This window comes from Solea solea, chromosome 20 (genome assembly GCF_958295425.1).
Source record: "Solea solea chromosome 20, fSolSol10.1, whole genome shotgun sequence".
Classification (NCBI taxonomy): Eukaryota; Metazoa; Chordata; class Actinopteri; order Pleuronectiformes; family Soleidae; genus Solea; species Solea solea.
The window spans coordinates 9670844-9687511 of NC_081153.1; the positions used below are offsets into that span (position 1 = coordinate 9670844).

At 39.0% G+C, this 16668-nt stretch overlaps 1 protein-coding gene across 1 annotated transcript; it reads left to right on the forward strand.

The window, feature by feature from the left end:
- Positions 1–276: 276 nt before the first annotated feature.
- On the forward strand, positions 277–9646 carry slc39a7 (solute carrier family 39 member 7). Its single transcript, XM_058619736.1, has 8 exons — positions 277–435; positions 1976–2538; positions 3411–3579; positions 4014–4094; positions 4182–4304; positions 4464–4583; positions 7212–7408; positions 8276–9646. The coding sequence occupies exons 2-8, from the start codon at positions 1984–1986 to the stop codon at positions 8528–8530; spliced, it is 1500 nt and encodes a 499-aa protein (XP_058475719.1). The 5' UTR covers positions 277–435; positions 1976–1983; the 3' UTR covers positions 8531–9646.
- Positions 9647–16668: the final 7022 nt, after the last annotated feature.

Below are 16668 nucleotides of genomic sequence, written 5' to 3' on the forward strand. Positions count from 1 at the left end.
CATCCTGTTTCCCAGCAGGATATATGCTGAGCTGTCTCTCCTTTAGCGCCAACAGAGATATCTCGCGATATTTGCCTTATGACAAAATCAAGTTTTGCATTCCCAGTCAATAATGTGTTGAGGTATTTTTTTATTATTTTTTTATTTTTTTAACATGTACATGTTCGTCTGATTTCGTGGAAACTCAAATGTGTATTTTTTTTGTCTAAATTAAGAAACCGAGGGAGCACAGGAGAAGGTGCGATTTTGAATGACACGCGCTCTCGCGAGATCTCCATCTAAGTAAGTTTCCCTGAGTAAATGCCACGTCTTATTCACAGCTACGCATAGCATCAGCGGAGTTTGGGGAGACTTTATCACTTTAGTCGACATATCTCAGGCTGGACAGTCAGATTAACCTGCGGCCCCACAGATAACGATACCCGCCACACTCCGGTAAGATTGTCTGTTTGTTTTCATTGTGCTTGTGACGTGGTTCCAGCTACAGCAATGCGTTAGCAGGCTTGTGTTGCAGCCAGCTAGCCTAACAGCCAGGATGCATCCACAGCCTCTAGAAGCGGTGGTCAGGGTTTAACAGCATCTACTGTGTTGATTTAGGATTAAAAGTTGATTCTTGACCAGAGATTACAGGCCTTTTCTCCTCACATCCAACACATATCAAATCACAAGATGAAGCTAAATCAAAGTCAGGTGGCTAATCGCTACTTAGCTGTGTTTATGTTGCTGTGACTGAGCATAAACATTGATGTACATAATATAATATACATACACAGACTGAAAGTGGTTCAATGTAAGGGCTTCAGGATTGTACTGATCAGGTAACTTCACACACAAACAAATGTTAGATGTTAGAATTCAGGATCAGGTCAACAATTAATTGATTTTTAATCATTTATGAAATGAATCGGCAACTATTGGGATTATCGAGTTATCGTCTCATTCATTCTTCAGCGTGTTATTACTTGGACATCTTTAAGTGATTCGTTTTAGTTCATTTTCTGACATTTTATAGATCAAACCGTTAATCGGGAAGATTACGGATTTATCAATAAAGAAAGTAATAGTCAGTAGCAGTCATATGCAGGATACAGAAAGTTTAATGCAGTTATCAGAAAACATTTTACATTCTTAGGCTGTCTCTTTCCTAATCCATTCAATAACAATGCAATCAATAATTCATTAACAAGTGATTCTATTGTTCAGTAACATATAAACTTAAACCTTTTCATCTTCTCCTGGTTTTTCGTGTGCTTCTCACCAGTTAACATGAGCCATGAGACAGATGGTGCGAATAAATCTCAATGTACTTTTAATCATTTAAAATCAGGAATATGGAACATGGGTGTTTCAGGGTCACAGTCCTGTTGCATCAGCAGTTACTAAGCAACCAGAACCTGGGAGCTGCTGAGGTGACCAGCCTCACTTCATGTGTCTCTGTTTGACCAACAGAATAAACAGAAAAACAGAGGCATCTTCACCCAGACACATGAAGTGAGAAGGTGTAATTGGATTGAAACTGAAAGAGTTATTTCATTTTAAAGTGCATGTTAAGCCTATGTTCAGGTTCTCCTCATCACATGTTAGAAAATAGTGGCTGAGAACATCTAAAGAAAAAAGAAAAACAGTCGACCAAAGAATTATAAAGTGAATAATATAAACAGTTTCTCTTCAGTCTTTGATTCAGGATTTTTTAGACATGTCTTAAATTATGACTCAGTGGAATCATAATTTTCATAAGGCCTCTTTGAACACTCTAAAGATATAGAAACCCTCACCGAGCTTTATCAACAGTTTACCATTCACTCGTGACTGCACCTGCTGAGACAGCTACATGATCTAATTTTAAATGTGTAGTGGCATTAAAGTCCGGCAAGTTGGTTAGTAACACATAACACAAATTATATATTTTTTCTTGAAAAATCGGCAAGCCTGTGCGATTAATTTATTGTTCCTTCATTACTTTTCTCTGTTGAAGGGGATACTATGGGCTGTGTACGTCTGCTGGTACTGACACTGGCCACATCTGCAGTACTGCTGTTCGCCTCACATTCAACCTTCGCTCACAGCCATTCCCACGATCACCACGGCCACGATCACCACGGCCACGATCACCACGGAGAGCATGATCACCACGAACATTCACATGGCTCTCAGGTGAAGATGTTCCATGGAGCGAGCAAGTGGAGTGCAGAGGCCAACATCCATGCACATGAAGAGGAGCACCATGACCACGGACACGGGCACGGCCATGACCACGGGCACGGGCACGGCCATGACCACCTGCACGGGCACGGCCATGACCACGGGCACGGGCACGGCCATGACCACGGGCACGGCCACGGCCATGACCACGGGCACGGCCATGACCATGACCACGGGCACGACCATGACCACGGACACGGCCATGACCACGGCCATGACCACGGACACGCTCATAGTGAGGATGTTCTCCATGTGCACAAGGAGGAGAGTGTGCACTCGCATGGAGAGAAGAGAGTGAAGAGAGAGAAGAGGGACATGGTGGAGCTCTGGACACAGGTATGTTAACAGTCTGATTAATGGATTACCGCTTTGAAAACCTATATTTACATACAGTGTTTTGTCCTTTTTGTGCCAGTCAGAAGTGAGAATAAATCTATATTTTACAAAATTTTGATCAAATTCAGTTTACTGGTGGTGAATCTGTTTAAAAATTCAACACTGTTTCAGAGATGAAAAGTATTCTGGCATGTTCTCAGAGGAAAATGTCAACTTAGTATGAACCAAAAGTGTTGTCTTTAGCTTTAATCACTGCAGTGGACACACACACACACACACACACTCACACTGGTTGAGGAGTGGTGTGATGAATGATTGTAACATGAAAGGAAGTTAATTTACTGAAGAAGAAATTGACAGTGAGGAAAAGAATGTATGTTTTTTCTTTAGTTGGACAAATATTGTGATGTATTGTAACGTTTATCTTGCAAATTATTGATTATTGTTTTATTTCGATATTATTAGTACCCGCTGAGAGGTATATTTTGTCTTTGTGTCGTTTTTTGTTGTCATTTTTGTTCTTTGTCTTTTTCATTCTCCTTCATTCCATTTCTTTTGTCTTTTTTTTCATCATTGCTCCCTGTCGCCTTTTTCCTCTATTGTTTTCTTCATAGCATGTTTCATCGTTCTCCTCTTCGTTGTCATTTTCCTCTAAATATTTTATGTTTTCGTCCTTTTCAATATTTTCTTTCTTGCTTTTCATCATCTTCTTCTTCCTTCTCTTCTTCCAGAATATTGCTGTGGAAGTGGTTTGGCAGCTTTTTAAAGCCCCACAAATTATGCTTAAAGATGTGGGGCTTGATAGGGAAGGGGGTGTGTTATGGCAAAGACAATGTGAGAAAGTTCTCATAGGAATTGTTGTTTTTCTGCAGGCTATCGGAGCAACTCTGCTGATCAGCGCGGCTCCTTTCCTCATCCTCTTTCTGATCCCAGTCCAGTCCAACAGTGACCAGCACCAGAACCTGCTCAAGGTGCTGCTCAGCTTTGCCTCTGGTGGACTGTTGGGTGATGCCTTCCTCCACCTCATTCCTCACGCTCTGGGTTCGTACAAGTCTGTGACTGTGTGCCTCATTTATAGGGTTGATGTGTGTGAGTGGTCAGGCGAGACAGGGAGCGGTGCAGTTGTGTGTGCGTGTTTATGTAACTACATACGTAACACTTGTTTTCTGCTAAGCACTAGTTGTCATGTTACATGGACAATGAACTGAATGGGTTTTAAATCATGGCTATGTAATGAGCATGAGCAGTAGCAACCACGTCCATCCGTTATTTGTCAGTTACATAAACAGTGTTACCTCGTTACTGTTGATGAAGACCAAGCAGAGGCAGAATAATAACAAAATAAAACAAAATGAGCACACAGCAGCTTAAACAAATGTAAATGTTTCTAATGTATTTAAACCACAGCATCAATCACTCATTTTGTTTTAATTACACAATCATTTTGACTTTTATCTCTTTTTCTTCTGTCACAGAGCCTCACTCTCATCATGGAGAAGATGATCACGGACACTCACATGTAGTTGAAGAGTCACATGACCATGGCCACTCCCACGGTGTGCAGTAACTTTCTTTAGTAGTAGTGTCACAGTAGTGTCAGTTGGTTACCAACCAGTCTTTTTTTTTGTTTTCTTCCTGCACAGGAGCTGCCCACAGTCACATGATGTCAGTGGGTTTGTGGGTTCTCGGTGGAATCATCGCGTTCCTTGTCGTAGAGAAATTTGTGCGTCTGCTGAAGGGAGGACATTCTCACAGTCACTCACATGGTACAACAAAACACGTTGACAGAAAATGTATATATGTTTTGGTTTAGTTTTGCAGCAGAAAAAGATTTCAGGTTAAAAAAAAAAAAAAGGAGTCTAGACTGTGTAGTTTCTGTAATCTCTAAGGTCGGTTTGATCTTCAATTGTGTGGAACATTTTCAGCTGCTCCCAAAGAGAAGGACAGTGATGGAGAAGAAGACAAGGAAGTGAAGAAGAAGAAGAAAGAGGAGAAAGGAGGCAAAGACAAGAAAGTCCCAAAGAAAGAGGAGATAAAGAGCACAGGTGAGCAACACATTTATTTGTATAGACCTGTCTGACAGGAAACAGAAGATCAATATTGCCCTCTGCTGGTCATTTCCCGAACTGCAGTGTGGTGAGGTAAAGTGCGCCACTTAATCAGCAATTTACCCCGTCTACTCTACTGAGGATGGATTCAAATTATTTTCTTAAATTTGAGTACTTGCAGATACTGAGTACTTTTATGTTATTTCATTTCTATGTGGTAAGCCTCATTTGGAGTGGAACACAACATTTTAAGGTGAGCAAAAGTGTAGGAACAGATTAGATTTATTAGATTTAAATGAATAATACGGGATATTGAGCGGAAAATCCTTTGCTGTGTTCGTTCTTTAGATGTTTCATCAAATGATTGAAGGAGCTACTTTTAGTTGAGCAAATTACAGGTCACAGTCGGCTCTTATCTTTAAGTATTTCCAGACTTAAAGATACGTTAAGAGGTATCTGGTGCAGGAGTATCGGAGTAGTTTTGCGAATGCAAATACTAGATCATGAGGGCCGCATTTGACCCTATGCTGGTATCTGTATAGGTGCATCCCTAATTATTGTTATTATTACTGTAGCTGCTGCTCAGCAATGAGTCAGGCATTGATAGAAGGGTTGGACAACAGCTACAACCTACTAAGCAAAGATTTTTAGCTGCTGAACAAAAGGGGTCATTCAATTCATTCTACACATTTTAAGTGTATGATAAGAATAAGTTCACTGCCTTACCTAAGTTTGTGTCACTTTGTATACCGCTTGCTCCACCGCACCAAAGTCCATAGAGAAAATCAGTGTTTTAAGCTCATGGTGACGAAGGAGCTACTGGTCCCCTGGTGCCTTGTCTACTTATGTTAATCCTAATAATTGATTTCAAACACTAAAGTCACAACATTTCACATTTGAACTTCCTGATGGAGGCAGGTGTATCAAGCACTGTAGTGCTGTGAAGTAAGTAATGACATAAGGACGGTAATTGTCAGGAATCTGAATGCACTGGTTTGTTCCGGTTAAACTGAAATGTGCTAATTATACGTTAATCAACACACACGCGAATGTGGATGATTCTGGTCTTGGCCAGAGTCATGGTTTCAAATGTGTCATTTTGTTGTTGTCTCTTCTTGTTGTAACGTTGTCGTTTTGGCTTCACCACTTGCCTCATTATTATATGATAGTTAATGACTGCCGTCACTAAACTGTCTGACCCACTTTGAGACGGTGTCCTAGATAAAGACATACCGTAAACACTGCGTTTCCACACGAGATCTACAGCTCAGACTGAAAAATGATCTTTCATTTGCAGTTCTGACCTCTTGCTCACAGTCAGATCAGCTGACTCCACTGCAGCTCTTCAACAACTGTTAATAAGCTGGCCTGTAATGCCACGTTTACCGCATTTTGTTTCACTCCTTATAATGTTTGAAAAAATGAATGAATCCAAATTTAATTGCCACTGCACTCACGTTATTGTCATTTGTTTAGCGCCATTTTATTTCAAACCTTTATTTTCTATTTCTGTTCAACATTTTGCCAAACAAGTTTGCCAGTTTTTTCATTCGTTTGACATTTTGTCTTCTTGGGCTGCAACTCGTTTGATGATCAACTCAAGCTTTGTGTGTTTTTTTTTAATACTTAAAACAAGCTCTCTGATTTTTCAGCTGCCACTGTGAAACAATTAATTTAACCATTAAACAATTATTTAATGAATTACTAAACTAATAGTCAGCTATTTTGGTAATTGATTAATTGGTTTTAGTTATTGGAAATGAGTTCTCTTTATTCAGCTTCCATATTTTCTGGTTTCTTTGCTCCACATAACAAAGAAATCATTAAAACTGAATTGCTTTGGTTTGTGGACAAAAACAAGACATTTACAGGTTTGAGAAACACTGATCGACATTTTCAAACATTTGATGAAAATAATCACAAGTTACAGGTCTTTTATTAGAGATTCACTCTTTATGATTTTATTCTGTATTGTTTGATTATCTTTAAAGGACTTTGAGCCAAAAAAAAGAGCTGTACAATTAAGCAGTCTCTCACTGAAGGTGGCGCTGTTGTACTGAGTATCAGTGCAGCTTTGATGTGGTTGCAGAAATTAAGCTGACAGTAATTTGTGTCATTATTTCCTTATTGACTTTGATTCATGCATGTTTATATAAATATGTTGTGTAACCAGAGAAAGAGGGTAGAGAATCTCTTTGGTCTGTGTGAGTCAACCGTTCACTGATCCGTCATTAAAGGGTCTCCTGTTACCTTTTACATCGGCAAGATCAAACACACTTGTTGAGGCTTTTTTTTTTATTTATTGATTAATTATGCTGTTTGTGTGAGTTTATATAAAATCATCCTGTTCACGACCGTTCCTTAAAATGTTATTTCCCGAAAAATGTCCATCTTTCTGACACTTGGTGTAATTAATGATTTCTTATGAAAACAGAAAAGGGGAGGAAACCATCAAGAATGACACAGCAAAAATACAATATAAGCCAGTCACAACAGAGGGTGGGGGGGGAGGGATTTCAAAATGAAAAAATGGGGACAGAGGAGAGATGAAGGACACAAAAGGGAATGGTGGTGTGATTATTATTATATTATCATCGTTGTGTCTTTTTCTCTGTTCTCATGCAGACATTAAGGTGTCGGGTTATTTGAACCTGGCCGCGGACTTCACACATAATTTTACCGACGGCCTGGCGATCGGAGCCTCGTTCCTGGTCGGCCCTGCAGTGGGCACCATCACCACTCTCACCATCCTACTGCACGAGGTCCCGCACGAGATCGGAGACTTTGCCATCCTGGTCCAGTCGGGCTGCACCAAACGACGGGTAGGTGACGTCTGCAGCTGTGACATCAAGTTCAGTCTCTAACGTTTAAAGTAAATCCCGGGGCTGTAGAAATCCTGCCACTGCCTACTAGTGGATTGGCGGTGCAACTGCAGAGTGCAGGGTACGCTCGCAGGCTTGACAGGCATAACAGTGTAAATGATAGTTCTTAGTAAAGACCAATTATGAATTTGACATTTCACATCTGAGCGTGCATACAGAATGAGGTGGGAAAATGAATAGCAAATAAATTAAATTAAAGGTGCGGAAGATTTAGTGACACCTACTGGCCTCCTTTTCCCCAAAGCCTATAAAGGGAACTACGACAGCCCTCGCATACCAGAAAGGATGCCATAATTTTTAATTTGTGTCGCAACAAAATGTAAAATGTAAAAGGGCTTGAACTCATTTATCAGTTCAGCCAGAATCACGGTGGCACAAGGTAGCTGCCACTATGAAACAATTTAATGAACAATTCAACAGTTATTTAATTGTTCATCAGTTACTGAACTAATTGCCAACTATTTTCATAATTGATTAATTGGTTTTAGTGTTTTGTTCATTTTTAAGATGAGTTCTCTTTTTTCTATTTTCCGGTTTCTTTGCTCCAGATAAAAAATAATTCATTAGAACTGAATCATTTTGGTTTGTGGACAAAACATGACATTTGAGAACGTCATCATTTCCAGGTTTGACAAACACTGATCAATATTGTTCAACATTTTATGACATTTTACGGACCAAACAACGAATGGATTCATCAAGAAAATGATTGACAGCTTAATCAATTATGTAAATAATTGAGTCAAAAATTACAATAAAGAATAAAGAATGTGTTGAAGTCATAGTCTCCTCCCTCTTTCCCATCAGGCCATGTGTCTTCAGCTGCTGACCGCCCTGGGAGCTCTAGCCGGCACAGCTTGCTCCCTGTTGGCTGAAGGCGTGGGAGCCGCGGCAACCGCCTGGATCCTGCCATTCACCGCCGGCGGCTTTGTGTACATCGCCACAGTGAGCGTACTCCCGGAGCTGCTGGCTGGCCGCTCCAGTTTCGGCCAGTCCCTGTTAGAGATTCTGGCCCTGCTGTTTGGAGTCGGCATGATGGTGCTGATTGCAGAGTACGAGTGAGACGCGGCAGAGACTACGCACACAGCGAGACAGGAAGCGATGGCGCAGAGGGACAGAGAGGGAGAAGGTCAAAAAGGTTTCAGGAGGTGGTTTTATGTAAAATTCAAGTGGATTATTTTTGTCAGGGGAGTGGTTATTTTTTTTTTTATTTTCTTTGCATTGTATTTTGGGAATGAACATCACCCATTGAAGGCCATTGGATGGTTTTTGTTGTCTTGTGTTTTTTTTTTTTTTTTTAGCAGTTCACAGTCACATCCCTGATGAGGAAAAGAGCCTGGGAGCTGGAAAGAAAACAAAGGAGGAAAAACGTTTTTTTTTTTTTTCAGGTACTGTTAGTGATGTGATGTCTGAGTGAAGCGCCTCCATTAAGGACAGAAGCTGAAATCTCTGTCCAACAGCCCCGAAATTCACTCGCCACTTTGACTTTGTCACAACATAAATGAGCTGCAGTTTGATTGTAGTTTTAACTGACACTTATTTCCCTCCAATAAAAGCAAGATAAATAGTCTGCTCTTTAACGCGACACTTTTTGAACTGACATTATGAGGTGCTTGTCTCTTAACAGTGGCTCAGTTGATAAAATTTGGTTTTCTTTGTGAACCACTTGCTCCCCTGCACCAGATGCCATTGACAAAAACAAAGATTTTAGCTCACTGCCACCATCACTAAGTTAAGTTTAGTCATTTTGTAATGTTGAGTGTTTGAAATCCTTTGTTTTGGTTTTTACTTTAATAAAACAAACTGATGAGGCAGCAGTTGACGAACAAACTCCTGTGACCTCTGAACTACAATCAGAAGTTTTTGTCAATGAAGTCTGTGTGGGTGGAGTGACTGGTTAAAGTGACACGAAATTCAGTTTCCTGTTGGAAAAGGCTGATAAACATTGCGCCACAGCACTAAGCTCATCGTTGAGAGATATTTTATTTGCTGATTGTTGTAATTAACTGGGTTTTGCTGGTTGCAGACTATGCCTTTAAGTCCAACATTTCAGAGTCGTTCTGGTGCAACAGCTGTTACTGTTTCACAGCGTCCTGCTCACTGCTGTTAATGTTTACTGTCTGTCAATATTTCTACACCCCACCCAAAAAAAAAGAATAAAAGTTAATGTGTTCACACTCGAAATCAAATTCTCAAAATCCGATTCTTGTTTGAAAGAAAAACACATGTCGAACTTTGCAACATTCCTAAACAACATTCAGCATTTTTCTTCAGATTGGTAATTAATCTATATATGCTGAATTTGATTGTAGTGGGATTGTGAAAATGACTTTCCAATGAACATGACTAACTGTTTTGCTATTTACAAACAGACCCGCCCTCAACACTGAACAATAGGTGACTTATACAGCTCCTGTGAAATATGCAAATATTAGAGCCGCGTATCACACCCATGTGTTGACACAACACGATATGAACGAGCATGTGGTTTCATCTGCAGTCTGCGTTAAAAAGTGCCACATTTTTTTTTTAGAGCGTGCATGTTGCACTTTTTTATCAGGATACAATTAGATCTTAAAGCAAACTTTTAAATTCACTTTTTTTTAAATCATCACACTTTAGAGGCCTGATTATCCAATATAAAATCACTACATTAATGAAGAAGAAAAAAAAAAAACACGTTTGTCAAATTGATTTTCAGAGAGAGAAAAAACATTAGTGAATATCAGTGTCTTCTCTTAGAGAAATGTTTGGGTGTAAAATCGGTGAGATTAAAACCATTGACATCACGTGTTATGATTGACTTTAAATGAACCTTTGAATGTTTATGTTCCTATCAGTGAAAGCAGAGGGGGAAATGGATAATTAAGTTTTATCCTATGATCTATAAAAGAAAAGTGCTTTATGTTCTTTCTTCTTCTGAATGTTGACCCAGAACAGTGTGTGCTGTTACACATCAAGACAAAAGAAAAGCAGAAGGAATTCATGAAGTCACAGCTGTGAAGAGCAGGTGTGTCGCCGACGTAAAAAATAAATAACATCCGTCCTCCTCCCTCACCTGGAATTATATTAATGCAATGGTTTGGAAAGGCATCTAATAAAAGATGTGGCTTACATACTTATCGTACTTTTTGTTTTTGTCAAAATTATTGTTTGTAACCTGTCTCCGAATAATATTTAATATAACATCTGCTGCTGACCTCCAGGTTGCTGCTGGAAAAGAGATGTTGATCTCAATAGATTTTATACCTGGTTAAATAAAAAAACAAAAAAAAAACAATAACATGAAAAGCAGAAATCATCTGAAAGTGCAGATTAAATGTTGATCTAAACACAGTTTTACCTGACTGAGTAAAATTGATTCTATTCTAATCAGGATAAATATATATATGAAAAAAGGACATAGAGATTCACAGAGTCAGTGCATGTCATGTATCAGTTATTTTTTTATTGTTTGTTTCTTTGTTTTTCTTTTTTAAAAGTGGAGCAAGTGCATCAGAATTTCCTTCAGACAAATGTTGAAGTCTTCATGTCTCTGGTTTGATCATAAACAACAACAACATTAGACCCTCATAATTTAAAATAGTGGTTGATTAAATGTGTCGATAGATGTTTTCATCTGTGCTGGTTGAATGGTTTAAAAAAAATAACAATATTTAGGTTTCTTCATGTATCCAAATTCAGCTCAGACACTAAAACTACAGTGACAGGTGTCACTTTAATGCTGGTAAAATGTTAATATCATCATGGACAGATTTGAGAACGCACATGCAGCGTAAAAACTGGGCAGTGAAATTTAAAGAGGTGACTGAACGCAGCAGCGACGCACACACCAAGGGTCTCAGTTTAGGAAACTGACAAAAAAAAAGGACCTAAAACTGAGTGAAACATTAAAAACACACAAAGCAGGAAGTGAAGAAAAAGGTGTTGTTGAAGAAACTGTTTATAAAACCTCCCACTCATTAACACTGATGATGGTGATCAGCTGTGAGGGAAACACATCTAAATCTAAATGACATGAGTTCAGTGTCACATTTTTAATGTTGGAAAATATGGAAATTGGATTCAAACATTTAGATGTAGCATTAAAATGTAGGTCAAATGTTTTTACATTTGAGATATATTTAACTTTATTTTAATTCTGCTTTAGGTTATATTTTTTTACATTTGTTTAAGTTTATAAATATTGGTGTAAATCTGATTATAAAAAGACAGAAGCCACAGATAAAAAAACACCTGATTTTGCGATCTCACGTGACACAACGTGACTTTAGAATGAAAACAAACATGGAGGCGTCTAGCAGCTAGCAGTTAGTAGCAGTAGCTGTTGTGTGTGCTGTTTTACACAGAAAAATGCCATCAAAACAATACAAAACAAAAGAATGAGAAAACTGAACCAACGTGGAGGTGAATTGTAAATAAAATGTTATTACTGAGTCTCAAACGGCGCCAGTGCTAGCAACTGCTAAAAGCTAATGGACGCCACATCCAGGTCGCTCTCGCTGGTCATTGTTAGTTTCTGCTCAGATGCTGATGTTTTACTGCTATTTACAATTATTTGGAATCAAAAAGACTTTGATCTACGACGATGTAAAATCATATGACCAGATAATCTGTTCAGGCCAGGCTCAGAAAAACTGAATATAGCATATAATTTCAGAAAACGTGTGTTGATTTCCCTCCGAATGAAAACCAAAAAAACAACATGAAATCATCTTTTCCATGACAGTTAACGACAATTACCCTGCTGTGATTCCTCCACCAACCTCTAATTAAAATAGACAACCCCATACACTCAATTAAATTCAGTATCATTTGTGTCATGCGTTGCACGTCATGACTCATATCAGTTTATTTCACCCAGCAACGCTGCGCTGTTACATCAACAACCCATACACAGAGGCAGAGGGAAAAAAAGAGTTGAGGAAACACCATTTTGGCAGGAAATGTATGAAAATACCAGGCAAAAATACTGTCTTTTTTTTACTGGCTGTTTTGATAAAAAGTGCAGATGGTGGACAGACGTTGTGACAGAATCGGAGACAGACTAAGACAGACAGACAGGAGAACATGTGACCAGATCAGCAAAAATCACTGCGATAAAACACACTCACAGTCAGTGATGCTGAAGAACCACAGACAACAGAGAATCGCTTCATATCAGACACTGAGTATCAGTTTCAGATTCACTGCTTTAAGAGTGAACTTAAGGGAGGCTTAAGGAAGTCCAGCGGTGGTTGCTGGTCTTTGAGAAAGGGGAAGCTCATATCAGGACCGGTTATTTATACATAAATTCTTAGATAAATGCTGCAAATGACCAACTAGAACAAGGAAATGTGATAATTATGTAAAACTGAAATGCTTTAATAGGGTTTTCTGTCTACAGACTTCACTCACAGAATTCACACAGGACTGAGGCAGAACAGGTTTCTGCACCGCTGTCAATCAAAATCTGGCTCTGCCTTTCAGACAGTTCCTCCAATCATCATGCAGAAGTCCAGCATTCGCAACCGCCCACAGCTCCATTGAATCCCAGAGAAGCCAAGCTTCAGTGGAAGTGGGGTTTTTGTCCAATCAGCGTTGAGCTCACTGCAGTGAAAAAACAAAACCCATGGAGAACAGTTAAAGCCGAGCTTTAAGTGATTTTAATGCGGAGGCTGCTTCGGGAATACGAAAATCACGTAAGACGATTCGTCATCCGTGATAAACAGCTGATTCTGAACAAACTAGTGACACATTCTCATCGCGTTCTAGTGCACGATTAATATTGAAATGTGAATACAACACAGAACATTTGACTTTGACATTTTAGAGGAAGCTGAGCGTCACTTGCTGTCTGGCAAAGTCTTACTGTACTTTGAGACTTACTAATATTTATTCTATTTGACAAAGTTATGGACAGGATTGTTGAAAGTTTCCCCTTAACTGGATGCTAACATCAGTGTCGTTACAGACTCTGGGATTAATTAACCACAGATATACTCTAGTCTGCCAGGTTCTGGGGTTTTAAAGTGTGAAGTGAACTCTTGAGATTCACTAGTCAACTATTTCTCTTCTTGCGTCTTTTTTCATCTTGCCTATACCGCAGCTTTAAAATGAGAAGAGCGGTGTCGCCATGGTAACAATAATAGAATGTTTTTTTGTACTGGGCTCCTCCTGGTGGTGGACATTTGCTCCTTTACGTCACTCGGTGTCCTTTACTACTGTTTAATTAATGTGCTTATAGAACAATAAAAGGTGACTATGGGTCACAATAGACTGATGACAGACGGTATGTTAATTATTTGTGTGTGTGTGTGTGTGTGTGTGTGTGTGTGTATCAAACAATGACTCACCTGCAACATTTGAAGTGCTAGTCAGGAGTGAAAAACCCTGCCAAAATAACCAAAAAAAACCCAATAAACAACGTGACAATAAAACAAAAAAGGATTAATGATTTAGAGCAGAATCTAAACAGAATTTAAACAAACTCAAATAACCATTTATTTATTTTTAAAAGTCAAACAGTGGTTCACATATTTTCTCCACCCAATCAAAAAGAATTGGTTGTGTCCCTGTAATTGTCAGGCTTAATTTGAGAGGCGTAATCCTGTTTGTGAAAGACAACAACAACTCCGTCATCCACAAATGATTATGTGCATAATCAGATTTAACTTCACATGGATGATGATTCCCAAAATGAATTCAAATGAAAACCAACTAAATCTGCGTCTATATGCTTCATATTTCTGTACATGCACTCGTTTTTTTATTTACTGAACATGTTTTATATTATAAGAGGCCATCGCCCGGAAGGGCCAATTAACGCTGCGTTGTTGTGTGTATCTGCGTCATGACCTCGTTTATGAAGCCCTAAAAGTCCATAACAATCAGTTCAGCCACTGCTGAGAGCGCAGGGTTTGATTGTTTTCCTGAGCCTATACGACTAGTTACGTCACTGGCGAATTTCACCACCCCTCTAAACAGCAGCGCCTCCTAGTCCGGCCACTAGAGTCCGGGCACATCCGGTGACGTACTTTCAACCGTAGAAGAAGAAGAACTACTCTCGTTGTAGCTGCTGAGCTCCGTACAACCGATACGCAGCAGCTACAACGAGAGTAGTTCTTCTTCTTCTTCTATGGTTGAAAGTAGCAATATAAAGCCGGACACAGCACCAAACTTCACCTAAAGGAAGGAGCAGTGCCAACAATACGTATATTACAATTTTTACAAACCGTAAAACTGTCTTTGTGTGCTTGTTTTGTCGTTTAGCATTAGCCGGCGACAGGCTAAGCTACACGCTACGCTCGTGTTTCATTTGCATGTGTGTTTATCATCTCTGTAACCACAACGTTATCCAAGTTACCGGCGTCCTGCTGCAGTCTTTCACTTGTTACAGTGTCTTCTGACTCTGGGTCAGACTCCGGATCAAATGCGTAAGGGATTACGGCATTACTCAATGTTTTGATAATTGCTAGCGGTGCATCTGCCTTACCTGAGAGCTGACGTGCCAATTACGTCACTTCCAGGTAACTGGCCAATCACAAGACAGTCCGTGTTCTACGGGTGTGGTTTTGGTCTGAAACAGCACGGCTGACGAGAGCGTCACTGATGAGACGTTTACATCGGCTCGTTTGTAGCGACTCGTACGTTTTTGACCATAAAAACGACTTCATGTTTGTAAGTACACCTCCATATCTCACATATAAGTGAGATAGGACCATGCTACAGTATGGCCTCTTTAAATTTCCTCACATAAAGGTCACGTGTCATGTTTATGTGTCATGTCTCTATCTGTTTTATTATTCACTCTAACTGTGACACGGCACTTTTTTTTTCTCATCTTTAAGTTTTGTTTTAAAGTCATTGTAGTTTTCTGTCACTTTAATTTTTAAACTAAAAGACAACTTTCTCTAAATGAGACACATTCCTTATGAGACACATTATAACAGTGATTAAAATGAGCATTTTCTGATTCATTTGGTTATAAGCATCTATAATGTCCGCATTAAAGGTATAGTTCAGCTGTTTGAAAGTGTAACCCAACACATCACCAGTAAACCAGATGTTTTTTTTGTTATACAATTTCTTATCTCAAAGAAGAAATCAACAACATGCTCTAAATAACTGGGTTTTATGCTTCAGGGCATGTGACCTAATTTTTCTTTTTTTTTTAAATCAGATAATTTTCTTACGTGAGAAGAGAAACACAACAGGCATTTCACTTGTGTGCTGTTAAAACAAAATTGATTTACACTGCAGACGAGGACATAGCGTATACATTCATCTCCTTATACAAAACCTGTGTCTCTGCATTCCTCTACTGTTTGATAATTATTACCTTCGGTGCATATGTAGGTTTACGTTCAAATTGCAGCGCATGAACACCTTCACTGGCATCGAGCAGTAAGGCGCAGGATCATATCAGAGACGCCGCAGAGCTTCACCTTCTACTTTACATGTTAGTTTACAGACACGCACGCACACAGAGACACACACACACACAGATAATCAACGCAAGGAATGTTGTTTAAATCACCTGCAAAGGATGGAATGAAAAAAGAGAGAGAGATAAAAGGGACACAGTTATGAGGAGGGGATTTTTCTTCTCTTCACTTCCTTGTTTATATGTATTTTTCTTTCCTTTTCGATTATGTCCAAGGTGACTGTTACTGTAACAGCAGCTCTTCTGAAGAAGTCTTCTTTCCGCATCAAATACGACTAATTAAGCTTTTTTTAATCGCTTCATGTTTCAAGGTCTTTCCTCAGATTCACATTTTAAAGCAGAGCTCTGTCATCCACTAAATCAGTCTTTCTCAAACGTTTTTGTACCAGCTGAGAAAATACTGATGTCTCTAATGTTAACATGCAGTGGTCTAAATACAGTGAGCAGATTTATTTATTTATTTCATCATCCTCCTCTTCCTCGCATAAACTTCACAGACTGGTATAGTCTGTGAACATTAGATAAATATGGAGCCAGAGATAAGGTGACTCTAATTATTATTAATATGTTGTTATTTGTTTACAATATTACATATGTTATTTGTTATTTGGTATATACAGTAGAGCAGTATTTCTGATTTTACCACCAGAGAAAGCTTGTGTACCACTGGTGTTTTTATTATGCTTTTTATATCTTTTTATATCTCGTACGCTGCTTTAATATCGTGTATGCTGCTGCATTTCTTCAACAAATACAATATAGTAGACTGAGGGTG

What these genes read in the sequence shown, in the direction of transcription:
- slc39a7 (XM_058619736.1), top strand. Translation starts at nt 1,984, where the DNA reads ATGGGCTGTGTACGTCTGCTGGTACTGACACTGGCCACATCTGCAGTA. An exon ending in TGGTGGAGCTCTGGACACAG is followed by an intron (nt 2,539 to 3,410) that starts GTATGTTAACAG and finishes GTTTTTCTGCAG; the next exon opens with GCTATCGGAGCAACTCTGCT. An exon ending in TTCTCACAGTCACTCACATG is followed by an intron (nt 4,305 to 4,463) that starts GTACAACAAAAC and finishes GAACATTTTCAG; the next exon opens with CTGCTCCCAAAGAGAAGGAC.